Source organism: Solanum dulcamara, chromosome 5 (genome assembly GCF_947179165.1).
Source record: "Solanum dulcamara chromosome 5, daSolDulc1.2, whole genome shotgun sequence".
NCBI lineage: Eukaryota > Viridiplantae > Streptophyta > Magnoliopsida > Solanales > Solanaceae > Solanum > Solanum dulcamara.
The window spans coordinates 52,193,429-52,212,745 of NC_077241.1; the positions used below are offsets into that span (position 1 = coordinate 52,193,429).

The 19,317-nt window shown below is 34.0% G+C and overlaps 1 protein-coding gene and 1 long non-coding RNA gene across 2 annotated transcripts; both read left to right on the forward strand.

Annotated features, from left to right (window-relative positions):
• Positions 1-13,974: 13,974 nt before the first annotated feature.
• Positions 13,975-15,932, forward strand: LOC129888322 (uncharacterized). The gene is made up of 3 exons (XR_008766623.1): positions 13,975-14,188; positions 14,926-15,049; positions 15,759-15,932. It is a non-coding gene; the product is annotated as an uncharacterized LOC129888322 (long non-coding RNA).
• Positions 15,933-17,401: 1,469 nt separating this feature from the next.
• On the forward strand, positions 17,402-18,082 carry LOC129890596 (uncharacterized). Its single transcript, XM_055966119.1, has 2 exons — positions 17,402-17,525; positions 17,622-18,082. Exons 1-2 carry the CDS (start codon positions 17,402-17,404, stop codon positions 18,080-18,082), a joined length of 585 nt encoding a protein of 194 aa, XP_055822094.1.
• Positions 18,083-19,317: the final 1,235 nt, after the last annotated feature.

A 19,317-nucleotide genomic window follows, 5' to 3' on the forward strand; every position in this document is an offset into this window, starting at 1 on the left:
TGACCAATCTATAACTACTTTTGAATTGCTATCCTATTAAATAGACATTTTTCAAAAAAAAAAACTTATTCCTTTTATTAAGTAAATAAGTTTATATTTAGTTTTATCCAATAAACAATATATTTTGACATTTATATTCTATGATATTTTATTGTCGTTATTGTTGTTGTTGTTATTATTATTATTATTATTATTATTATTATTATTATTATTATTATTATTATTATTATTATTATTATTATTATTACTTTTATCTTTACTATTGGTATTCTTAATTAGAAAATTAAAGTAACAAGTTTCGTACGTTCAAATATTTTTACATGTCTATTTTAGTATATATATATATATATTATATGTGTGTACATTTTCTTTATATAAAAATTATTATTTGATTAATTTTAATTTATAATTTATTATATATATATATATATATAACATATAAATTTTAATACACCTTTTGTACATATGTATATAAAAGGTTATTACTTAAGTTTATTATATATATATATATATATATATATATATATATATATATATATATATATTATATGTGTGTACATTTTCTTTATATAAAAATTATTATTTGATTAAGTTTATTTTATAATTTCTTTTATATATATATATATTTTTTTTTTTTTTTAATACACCTTATGTACATATGTATATAAAAGGTTATTACTTAAGTTTATTATATATTTTACTTGTTTATGTTAATATATATATTATACATCTATTTTAGTACGTATTATATACATATGGGCATTTTATATATACACACACACATATATTTATAATATATTTATATTTAATTTATATATATATATATATATATATAAAATATTATTACTTGATAAAATTTGCGATTTTACTTATTTAATATATATATGTATATATATTATGGTTATTAATTAGATGACAATCTATTCAATTTTCCTCCATTTTTATTTTAAGCATAGTCTTCTTTATTCAATTTATTAAAATTCTAGCCAATTAGATTCCAATTCATTTCAACTCTAGCCTAATTGAATTTAATGTGGTCTAATTTTAAATCTCTCTTTTAATTACATCCGTTCATCTATACTGATCAATGGCCACGATTTAATTCTATTATTCTCCTATCCCTAACTACCCAAACCCTAAAAATACTTGACTCTTCTTCTTCTCATCAAAAAAGAGAAGACCTCACACTCTCTCTAATCTTCAACTTCTCCAAAGAGAAGAGAAGACACAACGCCTCCTCCTCCCTCGACACCCTCACCACATGCCATCTCTCTCTTCTCTCCATATTGCATTTCTCTCATCGCCATCTCTCCTTTTGTTGGCAAAGTCTCGCCATGGAGACGAACACTAGCGAACATCCGCACACCACCATCCGCCTCCATCTCCGGCAAACTCCAACGCCACCACCTCCATGAACGCCACTGCTTCTCCTCCGATCACCTACAACCACTGGTGAACGAGCAACACCACCCAAACCACCGCACACCACCGTCCAGCAGCCAAACACCAACACCAACGCTGCAACCTACAAAGATCCATGGCTGCAAAACATCACCACTAAGCCGTCGCTGCTCCTCTCTCTCTCCTTTTTCTTCACAGTGAACCACCAAAGACCACCTATCTCCCCTTTTCTGATCTGCTTTTCCCTCCCTTTTTCTCCTCATCTTTTCGCCGATGTTCCGCCTCTCCGGCAAAGGCCAAGAGACCACGGCGCCACTCTTCTCTCTTGAAACCAGTCACCGCCTCTCCGTTGGACAACATCCACAATGGTAAAGCCAACTCCAATCAGTGACGTCAAGCGAACCACCATGGTTAAATCCCAGGAAACGTCAAGTTTGTTGTTTTGTTGATGACGGATCGTTACAGATCCGTCATGGTTCATTCTCCCTTAACTGGAATACTATCTCATCTTTTAAATTCTTAATTTTGCTTTTTGATTCTAAGATTTTGCGATTCTTATGCTTTTTAGCTTTTCATATGTGAAAACTTCTATTTCTTATTGATTTGGGTTTGATCTTACTTCTCCCGATCACTGATTTCATGTGTATATGTCTCTATGTCTGTTGAAAATCTTGCTGAGAAGTGCATTCCTGCATATTTGGCCAGAATCGATTCTGATTGTTTTTGTGTAATATGATTTCCCCTCTCTCCTTTTTAGAATTATTGCTTTTGTTTTGGTAAGAACTTAAGCATATCCTTTAATCTGGGTATCTGTCTGATTAGCTAACTGATAATCGATATTTTGTTAGATTCGATAATGGTTTAATGTTTTACTGATTATGGACATAATCTGTTGATGAAAATGTTGTGAAATAGTTATAGTTATTAACGTTTTTTAATTTGCTAATATGTAGTAATTATTTTTGGCATTTAACATAATTAATCTTACCCCTTTATTAAATTTAAAATAAAGTTAGTCCCCCACTACTTTAAAATAAAGTTAGTACCCACTTCTTTAAAGTATAGTTTAAAATAGTTTTGTTACTTTAATTATTGGGATTGATGATTACATGTCTACTACTTACGTAATATAATTTTATTTTGCCTTGAAATTTAGTTTTCCTCATTTTCAGGTAACTTGCTGTTGCAATTTAAACAAATTCTTATTTTGGGTTTTATGGTAGTCTTTGTTTAATTTTTTTATTTTTTATTTATTTTTTATTCCTTTAAGGAAATAATTCTTTTACATTTATTGATAAGGGCCTCTCTTGCCATAATTTTATGTCTTTGTTTAGTTGTGTTTCTTGACTTTTTCACCAATTTTTAAATTATTTGACCAAATCAATAATAAATTTGGTTGTTGAAAATCTTGACAGATTTGTTGTTGAAAATCTTGACAGATTTGTTGTTGAAATTTGGGGATCCCTTAATGAATTTTGGCTCCTTTTATTTACTTTTTTTGGGGAAATGCCTGACTAATATTAGTGGTTTTCTTGCTTCATGATTGTTATAAATGAGACTACATCTTCATTTTCTATTTCAACACCTCATATTCATTAGAACAGAAAGAGACTGAAAACAAAATATTCATTTCTCTTAATTTCTTTCCTTTTTTTTTCATTTTTGCTACTCCGTTACTTGTTTGGATCTCGGATATTACTACTTGTTTCCTTTTGCATATTGATAAAACTCCTACTAACTGATTAGTAATTTTTACCTATTTTATTATATAGTCTTTACTTTAAGCTCTTGCATAGTATATCTTGTTAAATAAAATATGGAAAACATCCAGGTTAGTATCTAAATCTCATATTTCTTTGTGTGTACTTGTTCAATTTATAGAGATATGATAATTGTATTCTCTCCTATGTTTGCCTTTAAATGTCATAATATCGTATGTGTGTTGTGTGTTATCGTATATTGCTTGTTCATGTCCTTTAAACAGGTTTTGAACTCTAGAGGTTCAAGATAAGAGGAGTTGCCGAGAGGGGAGTTTCAGATATATTTAGTTTAAGTTTTTGACAAACATATGTATTTTATTGTATTCATTCTTTTGGCTCTACAATAATCCGTATGTAAAAAACTGCTCATATAATAATAATAAATATTTGGGGACTATTTAAGGGGGATGAAAATTAATGTGCTATCTGTATTTATTTTATTTTAAAATGATGTATTGCATGTGCATGTGGCTATATTAGTAAGTATTTGAGGGTAACTTTTAAAATCATTCCATTATCATCATGTTTAGTTAAAATTCTAAATTTGGATTTGAGAACTATTTCTATAGGTATTTATTTATTTAATTGAAAAATGGCCTAAAATTCTAATATACAAATAGTCTAATCCTAATATTGCCTTGCTGTATATTATAATATGTATTTCAAAAATGATTTGCCTAACTTTTTACATATTTACATTTTTTAAAATTAAAATCACTAACTCATGTTATTAGAATAATTAAATGTTCAAGTTTACATTAAAGCATGTATCAATAAGATTCAAATAGATAGCTATCTTGCCATTTTTTTATGACCACGCCCATAGCTTTAAGTGTATCTTAAAAATATTATATCATCTAGAAAATCATTCCTATAGAATTTAATTATATTTTGAGCATATTATATCATGTAGAGTTTAGAAATCACGCGTATAGGATTTAATGATATTTATGTATCGCCCAGGAAATCATGTCTATAGGACTATAAATATTCTCATCATGTTAATTCATAAAGAAATTATATCTATAGGATGTGTTCAATATATACTTTATTTAGAAATCGTGGTTATAGGTTAATAATATTTTCAATATGTTAGTTATTTTGACGTCATGTTCATAGGGTTTTAATGTTAATATCATGTAGCAAATCATGTCTATAGGACTTAACTAATAATATTTTTGTAATTGTAAATCACTTTTAAATTTTAGCATGTTATTAGGATGTAATGAATATTTTCAGAAGGTTACTTTAGGTAGAAATCATGCCTATAGGTTAAGATTGACCTCCCTAATTAATCATACCTAATATTGGTAACATATATTTCATCAATTTAGACACCATGTTCATAGGATTTAATTTAATACTCTCACCATATTAATATACATAGAAATCATGTTCATAGGATTTTAATAAATGTTTATCATGATATTATGTGTAGAAATCATGCTAAAGGATTTTAATAATTATTTATCATATTATTTATATTGAAACCGTGCCTACAACGTTTTAATAAATATTTCAGCATATAATTGTATTAGAAAGCATGCTTAATATTTTCCCTAAATTTTCAATATATAGTTAGAAATCATACTTATAATATTTTAAATAAAATTTCATAATATTATTTTATAAAGAGATTATGCCTGTGACATTTTAATAAATTTTCAACACAATAATTAGAAACCATATGTATAGTATTTTAATAAAATTTCAGCATGCTATTAACTAAAAATCATGTTAATAAGATTTTATAAACACTATTAGTTAATAACAAAAATTGTCAAGCATGCCTTCTTTTATTAAAATCACCTTAGTAATTAAAAATACCCTCATATGTCTAAATAATAAAATTCGCCTCCATGTTATTCAAGTTTTTTATATTTATGATACATACATCTGATTGTGTGCGTGCACACGGTAATTTTTATGACTTTCCACTATTTATCTGTATTTTCAAGTATGCTAATTAATTAATCTAGAGGCTTACTGGAGATTCTATATTCTAACTGCTCGTCCTATCTGTTTTGTTTGACGATGTGTTTAATTAGGAAACCTACATTTTCTTTTAGTCTAGAACCTACCCAATTAGTAAATTCAACGCTTCCTGAATATTAAGTTGGGAGGATAGGCACGCTTAAGGACGTTAGTTTTTATTTCTTTTAGATTGATTTAGGATTATAATAACAAATGAACATAGGAGGGGTAGGGGTAATTAAGCCCTTCAGAAATGATGGAAGTTGATCCGAGCAGAAAAATGATAAAATTTTATATATTTTGTCTTCCGATTAATAAGCTGGCGTTGATTCGAATAAGATAAGAATGTGGATATTTTTATTCATGTCAACTTTTAAATATTTTCGTTTATATATATTTGGGGTAGCTTAATATTTTATTTTTTTAAAAAAACTTAATGATTTTTAGGCATCACTAATTTTATTTGAAGTTTCACCCAAATTATATTTATTACATATTACATACCCTTATATCTACACTTATCCATTATTTTATTTACTCATTTATTTTATTTTCTTTTATATGGCGTATATAAATAAAGTAATGAATTCTAATACTTGACAGTCATATTAGTTACCATAAATTTAAGTAAGCTTATTTATTCATATGATTTTAAACATAAAATTTATTCATATGGTTTTAAACATACATCTATATTTTAATACATAAAATCTCCATACATTTCAAGCATATTTATTTATTATTTATTTTTACTGTACAATGAATATATTACTACTAAATTTGTTCCATTCGTATTATAGAAGTATGTACGACATACCTTCTATTTTTAGTCTTTATTTCTTGAATAAATGAATATTTTCTTATCATTATTTTCTAAAGCAAATAAATGAATAAATATCCCTAAACTTTGTTTTCTAAAACTAAATTTAAGGACTATCTTCGGATAGTTTTTGAGGGATGCTTAACACCACCCCCTCGAGTAACCAAAACCCTTACCTAGAATCTCACTAATTTCGCAATTCAAAACAGAGTTTACATTTACAATTTTCAAAAAATAGGTTTCCTAATATTTTCCTTAAAATTAGTTGGTGACTGTAAACAATTTTCAAAATCAGAGGCATAACCATTTTTATGTTGTGAACTATTTCGACCAGTTAGAAAATAGGGTGCGACAGCTTGGCGGCTCTGCTGGGAAACCCCTTGTACTTAGCATTTTAGTTTTAACCTTAGTAACATTTTGTTTTAGAATTAAGGGCTATTTTTTATTATCTGTCTATTATTTGCTGTAATTATTTAATCATAATTTGTTATATCACTCCTCATTTGAAAGGACGTAAGCCAAATCCAAACTTGCGCTCCTTATTTATTTGAAAACACTATATGTTACAGCTTTCCTTACACTGTCACTTGCACTTTCTATCGAGTCCTTGGACGTACACAATACACACAATGTGGTTCACGCGGGGAGTGTCTCACACTCCCCCAAACCTTCTTTTGGATTCCTTAGTTTTAGAGGTGACACAATAAGGTTAGTGTGCCTTCTCGCAAATATTCAGTCCACTCTTGAACATCTAGGAAAAATATTACTCTAGAAAATAAGTCATGATGCATATACCTTAAGGCGAGATGATCCAAAGCATCATCTTCACAATTAGGAAAGTCACCCTTTGTCAAATGTTACACACCCGACGACATATTTTATGTGGAAGTTGTTATGAATATTTCAAACTAAAACACATGACAGATTTGGAATAAACATACTTATCATACCCTTACCTTTCTTTCAGATGAATATCAACCAAAACCTCCCAAAAATTCAGATGGTTGTTTCGGTCCCCCATATCATACAAAATTGGTGGCAAAACATCCATAGAGTACACGGAGCTGAGGTTAGAAGGCATTTAGGTGCATTGTTGTCGCTCATGGGAATTCGAGCCAATAAGATTCTCATTATTCTAATGATGGATTTCTGGGATCCAAGCACAATAACCTTTAAGGTTTTGGATTTTGATATCACTCCAACACTAGAAGAGTTTAGTGATTTTTTGAAATTATCAATACGAGGAAAACACCGATATGTCCATCAACCATAAGTGCAAAAGATTTCCTTGGGCTGTAAGGGCTGCATATCTTGCCATCACTAAGGAACGTAGAAAATGGAAAGTTTAAGTTGGAATATCTTTTCCAAAGATTTGGTCATCTCGAGAGCTTCGATAAACACCGAGATGAATTTGCCTGCACTCGTAGGCAATGGATAAATATGCGGCCAATGATATTTGTAATGGCCTTTTTGGGAGATTGGATAAATATGCGGCCAATGATATTTGTAATGGCCTTTTTGGGAGATATAGTCTTCCCAATGAGGTTCCATTCAATAAACATCAACATTTTTGCCAATAGTAATGGACCTTTTTGCAGTTCCACAAAATAATTGTTTGGTGCATATGATTCTTTCCAAAGTATTTCGATCATTGTCAGCATGCACAAGGGGACAAATTTTATTTGGGGGATGCAATTTGTTATTACAGATCTGGGCAACAGAACACTTCTATCGCCGACGACCATAAATGGACTACACTATAGACACCGTAACATGATTCAGAGCCACAATGATAGTCTCAAATTTTGGGGCGCATCTATGGAAGAGAAAGAATGGCATTTTTTTGACCAATCTCATAGGAGATTCCATCCACTGGAAGTATTATTGGATGGGAGGATTGGTTTTTGTCAGGATACAACATCTCTATTTCATTGAGTTGATCGGGCTAGGAGGTATTCAGCCATATGCTCCAATAGTGCGGGTAAGAAACTTGCAATTGGAATAAGATCATATGATTATGATAAATGCAATGCTAGAGTATTATGTGTGGCGTACCATTATGAGCCATTTGGCTCGACCAAGTACAAAGGGGATTGGAGGTGTTGCAGACAACCAGTGGGTTAATTGGGATAGGGAGGAAGTACAACCTCACATAGAATTCACAACACTAATGTACAATCAAATAATTCCAGGATCTGTGAATCATTTGATACAAATGATAGAAGAAGATCCATAAGAGGACACTGAAGAGGATCCAAGTGAAGATCCAGAGGAGCCGAAAGAGGAAGATCTAGAAGAAGATCTGGAAGAGGATACAGAGGAAGAAGCTCACTCTGAGTATGGTTCGATAGGGTACAATGAAGGTAAGTTCAAACTAGATTGATGAATCCCCGGAGTACTATCCAGGGCCATATTATTAGTATGGCGATGATGATGACGCTCCAACATGGCCTTAGATTTTCATTCTTATCTGTACTCTATTATCCCTTTGTTCATCTTATGGCCTCCATGTACTTTCATTTTTAGGCTTCTGCTAGTCCACTTTATTGTAAGATCCAAGTCATCTTTGATTAATGAAATTATGTTTGTTCCAAATATAAAATGTGTTTGAATGGATCATTTATCATCAAACTAATTGCAACGTAGGCTGACCTCTAGAAAAGAGAGGCTCTGTATTAGGACACGTTTTAATGTCGCTAACTTGGCGTATATATGTGTTATATATTTTTTGTACTTTTAAATATCACCCAAACTAACATAGTTTCCTTTTCCTTTATTTTATTTTGTTTTTGTTAATCCCTAAAATAGCGTTGATTTATGTCGACTTGCCAACTGGCTGACTCATGGTACAAGCTTCAATCTAGGGGAAAGATGACAGGTGGAGAAGAATGTAATGCTGCTGCAAATATGATGATACTAGTAGAGAATTCCGAGGGTTCTCAAAATGTGGCCGACACTCAAAATGATGAGATAATGGCTCATGTGGCACATAAGCTTGAGATCTTGAGAGAGGAATTGCATCAAGTGCGATACTTTTCCAAAATTTCGGCTACTACTTTCCCAACTTTCAAGATGCCAAGCTACTTTCCAAGAACTCACTTGCCTTCTGTCGATTCAGAAAATATGCCTAAACATGCTCCTGTTCATGGACAAGCCCTACTAGCTCATCCATCTACAATCAGGACTGTTCCTAACCTTCCTACTCAAGACCATGCCACACCTACCTCCCAACAATATAGCAATATTTGGGGCACACATCGCCACTCCTTATGATCCACAAATACCACCTATATATGCCATTGATGCTCCTACTTTCATGACACCGGCTAGGGTCAATGTCCCATATGAGGTTGACCAATATACAGAGATGGAGAAATATTCCTGATTGAAAGAAGATGAGTCCATAGATGCCCAACTTCACAGTCTAAGAAAGGCACTGAAAAACTTGTAAGTCACTAAGGGAATAAAGAGCCTAGATTACGATGACTTATGCATCCACCCAAACATTGACATGCCGGTAGGATACAAGCCACCAAAGTTTGACATATTTGATGAAAAGGGTGACCCTCACATATATCTGAGGACATACGGTGACAAGTTAGTCGGTGTAGGGAGAAATGAGAAGCTAAGAATGAAGTTGTTCATTTGGAGTCTATCTGGAGAAGTGTTGACTTGGTATACATACCAGGATCCTCGCAAATGGCACAACTGGCAGGAAATGGCTTAGGATTTCATGAATCACTTTAGATTTGATATCGAGATCACTGTATATAGGTTCTTATTAGCCAACATACAGAAGAAACCATTTGAGGACTTCCAAGAGTATGAACGATATTGGAGAACTGAGGCTTCCAAGGTTCAACCACTAGTGGATGAGAGTGATCTCTCAAAATACTTTATTCGAGCCCAAGAAAGTATCTACTTTGACCAGATGATGTCGATAATGGGCCAAAAGTTTGCAAAATTGGTCAAGATGGGGGATTTTATAGAGGAAGGCATCAAATAGGATAAAATTTGATTTATGGCCGCTTTGCAAGCTGCAAGTAAGGACATACAATAAAGCTCCATTGGTGGCATCAAGAAGAAAAATGAGGATGTTTCAGCCGTCACTTACCATAATGGAGGACCATCCCACCGATACCCAACAATCCCCAAATTATTGCATATACTCCATAAACCTCATACCTGGTATATAATACCCAACCACACTATAATCCACCTTGAGAACCAGCATACCAAAATCCACCAAGACCACATGTCCCTGTCTAAGCACCAATCCACCAAAATAGACCAGCATATGCGCCAAGACCACGTCCGAATCTTGAAGTCAGGAATACTCGCACCTACATACCCATTGCTGAACCTTATACCTAATTGTTTAAAAGACTGAGGATAGTAGGATTTCTACAACCAGTTGAAGGAAAACTCCCCGATCCAATCCCTTACAACTTTGATGGCAACAAGCGATGTGCTTACCACTCAAGAATCTAGGGACACGACATAGAAGATTTTTATGGCTTGAAGAACCAGGTTAAGTCTCAATTAGAAGAGGAATAATAAAATGCACTCCAATTCTTTCGAATATAAACAATAACCTTTTTCCAAATCATGAGAATCGAGAAGTTAATATGATTACTCTAGAAGAAGAGTACAACTTGGGAGAAACCATCACGCCTGTCTAGAATGCCGAAGAAGTTGCCATTGCATCTCCAGCATAACCTTCTATCACTATTAAATTGAAGAAACCTCTTATTGTCCAAACATATCTCCCGAGAGTTGTAGTAACCACTACAGTTGCTAGAAAGCCTAATTTTGACACCAAAGAAGTACCGTGGGACTATAAATAGAAGCCAAGGGAAATATGATTGACTCTGCTATGGCTCATGGAATGACTAGGTAGGGAAGGTGCTATGCTCCAGAGATCTAGATCGAAGAGTTCTTGGGAAGGAACAGAATCCCAAGAAGAATGTTACCGATGCCAAAGTCACTGAATTTTGGAGAAAGATACATCCAAAAGACTATTCAGTCAAAGAGCAACTGAATAAGATGTCGGCTCATATATCCATAATGTCTTTACTAATGAGTTCTGAGACACATAGGAATGCTTTGATGGAAGTGTTAAATGGATTTTGCATTCCAAAACAGACCACAAGTGAAACCTTAGCTGCAATAATTAGACGAGTGGTGGAAGCTAACAAAATCTCTTTCCATGATGATGAGCTACCAACGGAAGGGATCGGACACAACATAGCACTTCATTTAGCGGTTAAATGTTGTGATAAGATTATGACATGAGTTCTGATTGATGGGGTCTGGATGTAATATCTTCCCTCTTACAATTCTGAGAGTTTTAGGCTTGAATATGGGAGATGTAGAGGAAAGTCATGTAAAGGTTAGTGCTTTTGATGGAGCACAAAGAACCATCATTGGAGAAATCTATCTCACATTGCAAGTGGGACCAGCAGAATTCCCTGTCCTATTTTAAGTGATGGATGTGTCATCCATCTACAACCTATTGCTGGGAAGACCATGGGTCCACATGGCAAAAACAGTTCCTTCGACTCTTCATCAATATGTAAAGTTTGAGTTTGGTCATGCAGAAGTTACCATTCATGAGGATCTCAATCACCCCATCTTTTCTTCAATTTTGTTCCAGTCACTGAGGAGTTAGATGGAGCCATTTTTCACACTTTAAAAATCACGCAAGTTGTGAAGGTTGATGAAAAGTTAGAGTCAGTTGATGTAAAATTATCAGGAGCAGCGAAGATGGTCGCTACCGAGATGTTGAAATATATGTATCAGCATAAGACGGGGCTTGGACCAACTCCAATGGCATAGTTGAACCAATCCAGCTGAAGTATCAGAAAGGTACCACTGGACTCGGTATGAACCTACATCGAGAGGAGTCCACAACACAGGATCCATCAAGACAACATTTGTATTAGAAAAAGCTCCAATTCTAGATCACGGATCTGATGATGACATAGTATAAGGAATAGGAAATTTTTTCATGGCCATGATTGGAGAAGAAGAAGAGATAGATCTCAGCAAATTGACCATCCATGATTCCAAGCCTGGAGAAAGCTTGCAGAATTGGACCATCAGTCCATCCCTATTTCGACATGAGTCCTGGTAGTGTGGAAAGTAGTTTTGTATTTTTATATTTGCATGATCAAAGTCAAGGCTTGTATCATGCTTGATCCCTTGTTGTCGCTTTCTTTTTCTAAAATAGCTAGAACACTTTTAAATAAAAGTCTTTAGTTTCTTTAAAATTGTCTCATTATTTTACCTACTTATTTATTTTACTTATTTTTTATACTTTTCATCACTAATATTAATAAAAATCCTAGTTCAATGGTTATGAAATGTAATAAATCCATCGAGCAAAGTAAAAATAATGAACAGGATCACAAAGAATATGATGAAAGCATGATGCCTAAAAACCTACCATAGGAGATAGAGCAGCGTGAAAGCTAGAAAAAACCTAATATGGATGAAACAGAGGTTGTCAACTTAGGAGATGAGGAAACTGTGAAGGAAACGTAAATTAGCATACATTTGGAGGCTAAAAGAAAGAAGGAGTTAATAGAATTGCTTAGGCAACATGTCGACATATTTGCTTGGTATTATGATGATATGCCGGGGTTAAGCACCGATGTCATATCACACAGACTACCAATTGATCTCACTTGCCTACCCGTTAAACAAAAGACAAGAAAGTTCAAACCAGACTTGAGTCTATGGATTAAAAAGGAGGTAACCAAGCAAATTGAGGTGAATGTTGTGAGGGTCATAAACTACCCCACTTGGTTGGCCAACATAGTACCAATGCCAAAAAAAAGATGGGAAGTTCAGAATATGTGTGGACTATCGAGATCTCAACATTGCTAGTCTTAAGGATAATTTCCCTCTCCTAAATATTCATATACTCATCAATAATTATGCAAAGCATGAATTGCAATCATTTGTCGATTAGTTTGTGGGATATCACCAGATACTGATGAATGAAGATGATGCAGAAAAGACGGAATTTATCACTCAATGGAGGTGTATTGCTATAGAGTAATGCCATTTGGCCTAAAAAATGATGGTGCAACCTACATGAGGGCCATGACTTCTCTTTTTCATGATATAATCCTCAAAGAGATTGAATTATATGTTTACGATGTCATTATCAAATCTAAGAGGAGTTTGGACCACCTAGATGATTTACAAAAATTCTTTGAGAGGTTGCGAAAGTATAATCTAAAATTGAATCTAGCAAAGTGTGCATTTGGAGTACCCACAGGAAAACTATTAGGATTCATTATTACAAGAGAGGAATAGAGTTGGATCCCTATAAGATCAAGACAATTCAAGAATTACCTCCCCCCAAGACCAAGAAGAATATGATGAGTTTCTTGGGAAGGCTTAACTACATCAGTAGGTTCATAGCTCAATCCACAGTAATTTGTGAACCCATATTTAAATTACTAAAGAAGGACGCTGCCATAAAATGGATGGAGGAATATCAAAAGGCTTTGGATAAAATCAAAGAATGTTTGTCCAACCCACTAGTATTGATCCTACCTAAGCCTAGGAGGCCATTTCTACTATACTTATCTATCATGGCTAATGCATTTGGATGCGTATTGGGACAACATAATGAGACAGGCAGAAGAGAGCAAGCCATTTACTACTTGAGCAAGAAGTTCACACCGTATGAGGCAAGATATTGTAACACCCCAATTTATTTTTAAGAATTATTTATTTATTTTTTTAAGTTATGTTTTTGGATGATCTGACTTCAGGAGGGCATAACCCTATCAAAATTTGAAAATTTGGAAAAACCCATAAAATGAAAGTTGTAGATAATTGAAATACCTTTCCAACCATAGGTCATGGGCTTATATACGACATCGGAATAAAAAGTTATGGACATTGTAAGGCAGAAGGGTCAAGATAGGAAGAAAATTTGGCCCAACCCGATTCCAAATCGGGTCAGCCCATATTTATTTCCATGTAAGAGATAAGTTCAGCCTTATCTCTTTCCTTTCATCCAAAATATTTCCAGAACACCATAGAAATATAGAGAGATAGAGAGAGAGTGAATTAAAATCCATTTTTGACCCAAATTCGAGTTCCGATTTCAAAAGCTCATGAAGAGAAAAACGTTGCACGTTGCGTTGTCTTCATTTTGAGCTAAAAATCAGAGAAGAAGGAGTGTATTAAGGTGGTTGACTTATACTTCAAGGTAAGATTTAGTTGTTGTTTTTCCTTATTATCAAACTTGTTTAGAGATTTAACGGATTAGAACGGAGAAAATAGTGTTATAAACTTGTTTGTTGCTTTGTTGGAATTTATGGATTAGGGGATGTTTTGGTTGGATTAAATGGGTGGAATTAGTTAAGTTATGAAGTAGAATGATTGTTTATATTGTTGTTGATGTTCTTGATAAGTTGTTGTTGTCGAAATTGGGGGAATAAACTTTGGTTGCAAACCCGTTTTTGGTTGGGACTGCTGTTAGTAATTGTAGTATAACTCCTTGTGTAAAACTTAGTTTTGAGTGATTCAAGATGTTTTGGAAAGCTATTTCATAGGGCTATAACTTTTATTTAGGATCCAAAATCCAGTTTTGCTTTTATTGACTCGAAAAAGGGTGATGAAGTACAGGGGAGGTGCTGCCCAGATTTTGGTCTAAAACTCCTACATGGACTGCTGTGGGTATTTTGAGCATATCTTGTTGTACATAATTGCTGTAGGGGTGATTCAAAGTTTTATATGACCCTAAGACATATAGCTATAACTTTCTTTGAGGACACAAAGCCTAATTATCCCATTTACCCCTTCGAAACTGAGCAGCAATACAAGACAGTAGTGCTGCCCAGAATTTCTGTTTTGATATTTTGGGTTGATTTTCAGTGATTTTATGTTTAGTTTCGATATGTTGGAGCTTTTAAACTTAAGTAGATATTTGATTGTGTATTTAAGGTGTATATTCTCTTATACAAGCTAAGAGGAATTGTTTGACGAAGTGGATTTTGGTTGATCTATGACATAGAGAAATTGAACTCCGCGAGTGGTGGTAGAACTTGTTGTATGCTAAAACGCCAAGGTTCGTGTATAAACTTGAACTTGAAATATTTTATTTTTCTGAAATTTAAAGTATTTTGTTGGGTTGTTTCCTTACTCCTTGTTTTGTATTTTGGTATGACTATTATCTCAAGTATTGCAAAACGTTCGTTGAATCGCCCACTTGTACGAATTGCTTGATCATTTTGCATTCTTGTTGGGAATTTGTCCTCCTTGTTACGGTGACTTGTCATCGATATTGGCATGCCTCTCGATTCAGATCTTGCCCATCTTGACTGTGGATTTACATTTCGTCTTAACGATGGATTTTCGTCCATTTTTGAGTACGAGTGAAAAGCCACTTTCAACATGGTCTTTGATCTTCTTGATATTGGGTGACGACCCTTCTTGATATGGACACTTCTTGATTTGGGGGCTTCGGTCCGTCTTGATATTGATTGTGCTTAGTGTGAAGGCATGACGTACATATGGGGTGAAATTGATTATTTGACTACTCTTTTGAATTGAATTATAAGCATTCTTGGTACTTAAGCCTTTGAATATTAGTATTGGTATTTTGAAACTCTCTAAGATTTGTATTTGATACTTGATATACTTGTTCACTTGGACTTAATGCTACCTTATTGAACCGTCTATGATGAAAAAGAAAATTTAGAATTTTTAATGGCTCTAAGTCCAAAGGTTATACACCACTAAGCTTTATGCTTAGCGATAGTTGTTTCCTATCGTAGGTGATGTGCGAGGCGGAATATGAAGATGTCCATGTGGAGTAGACTTTTTGGGAGCTCTTTTGAAGATCACATATGCATATACATCTAGTTTTTGTATATTATTTTGGGGACTTGTACATGATACATGTGTGACACTTATTTACGAAATTTTTAAAGGCTTGTAACTTAAACCATGTGACTAATTTTGTTATTTTACAGTGTTCTTTTAACTCAAGTAATGCAATATACTAGGTCATATTTTGACTTGTCATTATGCATGAAGGAATATAATATTTTTGTGGTAATTACTTATTTGAAGTTTTGTGTATTTTATGAACCTGAAGTATTGTTGAATTGGAAATCATTTTTTTTAAATAAAACTCATATATTGTTTTTCAATAAGTTTTTTTTTTTTTAGGGTAAAATAATAGAAATAATTAGTTTGTTTAATTGATTACCATTAAACCGTATGAGGCAAGATATACCTTGTTGGAATAAACTTCTTGTGCTTTGACTTGGATTGCGCAGAAATTTAGGCATTACCTGTCTGCATACACCACGTACTTGATCTCAAGAATGGATCCACTCAAGTACATCTTTTAGAAGACAATGCCTATAGGTAAATTAGCAAAGTGGAAAATTTTGTTAAGCGGGTGTGACATTGTGTACGTGACACAGAAAGCCATCAAAGGACAAGCCTTGGCTGATCACCTCACAGAAAATCCTATGGATCAAGATTACGAGCCGCTCAAAACTTACTTCCATGATAAAGAGGTGTTATTTGTAGGAAAAGACATATCAGAGCCATACGATGGTTGGAGGATATTTTTTGATGGAGCATCAAATTCAAAAGGAGTCGGAATAGGAGAAGTCTTAATTTTAGAAACAAGTCAATATTATCCAATTTTAGGCAAAATTAGGTTTGATTGTACAAATAACATGGAAGAGTATGAAGGTTGTATTCTCGGACTTAGAATGGACGTAGAGATGAACGTCAAAGAGCTTTTGGTCATAGGCGATTCTGACTTATTGTTCATCAGGTGCAAGGAGAATAGACTGCTAAGAATGCAAAGATCCTTCCTTATTTGCATTGCATAAATGAGTTGAGTAGGAGATTCACAAGGATTGAATTCAAACATGTCCCTCAAGATCAAAATGAATTTGCCAATGCTTTGGCAACATTATCCTCAATGGTTCAGCATCCGAACAAGAATTACATCAACTCTATTGAAGTAAAGTTATATGATCGACATGCATATTGTTTTCATGTTAATGAGGAATTGGATGGAAGACCATGGTACTATGACATTAAGAGATTGATAAAAGCATGAGAATACCCCAAAAATGCCACAAGCAAGCAAAAAGGGACTTTGAGAAGAATGGCCAATCATTTCTTTCTTAATGGAGAAATCCTATATAGGAGGACTCCAGATTTAGGATTGCTGAGATGTATTGAAGCCAAGGAAGCAATGAGGATTTTAGAAGAAATACATGCAGGAACATGTGGACCTCATATGAATGGGTTCACTCTAACTAAGAAGATTTTAAGAGCTAGATATTTTTGGATGACCATGGAGAGAGATAACATTCGATATGTGTAGAAGTGTCATCAATGCCAAGTTCATGGAGATTTTATACGAGTTCCACCAAATGAACTCAACATTATGGGTTCCCTTTGGTCATTTACCGCTTGGGGCATAGATATAATTGGACCAATAGAGCCTCCTGCATCAAATGGACATCATTTCATCCTTGTGGCTATCAATTATTTCACAAAATGGGTCGAAGGTTCGACATACAAGGCAGTAACTAAGAAGGTAGTGAAAGACTTTGTTCGCAACAATATTGTTTGTTAGTTTGGGATTCCCGAATCAATCATAACAGATAATGCAGCCAATCTCAACAGTGATCTTATGAAGGAAATTAATGAGCGATTTAAGATTGCTCATCAAAATTCCATAACTTATCGTCCACAGATGAATGGAGTAGTTGAAGCTGCAAACAAGAATATCAAGAAGATTTTAAGGAAGATAGTGGATAGTCACAGACAATGGCATGAGAAGTTACCATATGCTCTGCTTGGTTATCGTACCACCATCAGAACTTCCACTGGGGCAAATCCTTATATGTTGGTTTATGGTTCAAAAACAGTAATGCCTACTAAAGTAGAAATACCATCTTTAAGGATTATTCTAGAGGTCGGTTTAGATGATGTAGAATGGATTTGCAGTAGGATTGAACACTTGATTCTCATTGATGAGAAAAAAATAGACGCAGTTTGTCATGGTCAACTCTATCAGAACAGAATGGCCAAAGCATTCAACAAGAAAGTCAAACCTCGATAGTTCACACTGGGACAATTAGTATTGAAGAAGATATTTCCTCGCCAAGGAGAAGCTAAAGGGAAATTTGCACCAAACTGGAAAAGTCCTTACATGGTTCATATAGTATTATCTAGAGGAGCGGTAATCTTGGAAGAAATAGATGGCACAGTGAGTATCAACCCAATCAATTCATATGCCATCAAGAAGTACTACATCTGAAGACATCAAGACTAGCTTTTATTTTTTTATACTCTTACATTCCATGTAAATAGAACTACGTCTTGACCTGAATTCCGACGGTGGGGTACGTAGGCAACCTACATCTAGTTTGGTCCTCCCTTAGAAAATCCAAAAATATCATTTCCATATATTTTGAACTACGCTTGACCTGACTTCCCTCGGCGGGATACGTAGGCAATCCTTGTCGGATTCGGTCTCTTTTTATTTTCACTTTCTCTTATATTTGAACTACGTCCTGACCTGATTCCACTTGGATACGTAGGCAGCTTGAGTCAGGCTCGGTCATTGTATCATATATATTTTTATTCTTATATTTACCCCATTGTAATTGAACTACATCCTGACCTGATTCTGCTTGGATACGTAGGCAGCCTGAGTCAGGCTCGGTCATTGTATTGCATAATGTTTGCCTTTTATCCTCGAACTACGTACAGACCTGATTCTCACTTGGGGATACGTAGGCAACATTAAGGGTTCCTTCATACCTATAGGAAACCCTCATTTATTTAGGTATCATTAGAACATGAAGGATCTGGCGAACGAGTCAAGAGAAGCGTCATTAGAAGACAAGACTATGAGAAAAATTATATTTGGATATGGAGAAGCTTGATGGACTTCGAAGCATGTCATAACCTTAAAATTATAAAGGGATTACTTTCTCTCTCTCTCTCTCTCTCTCTCTATATATATATATATATACCTGATACACACGATATACTCCTTTGTTCAAGAACAAACTGTTATTTTTTAAAATAATACTTTTCTACTATTCCACCTACCAAGTCTCTAGGTTAAGATACTACGGACGGACTAAAGAAGTATTAGAGGTTTCCGGTGATGAGGTATGAATCCGCGAGTCGATACAAATCAACACCCCCTCCCAAACTAAATTTTTCTTTGAGTGCAGGAAAACAGGAGATCAAGGAAGATAACTTAAAGTCTAGGGGCATGACTGAAGACGCCATTTGACTTCTCAAAATCATAAGCCAAAATATCCTTCTCTTACCTTATTTATC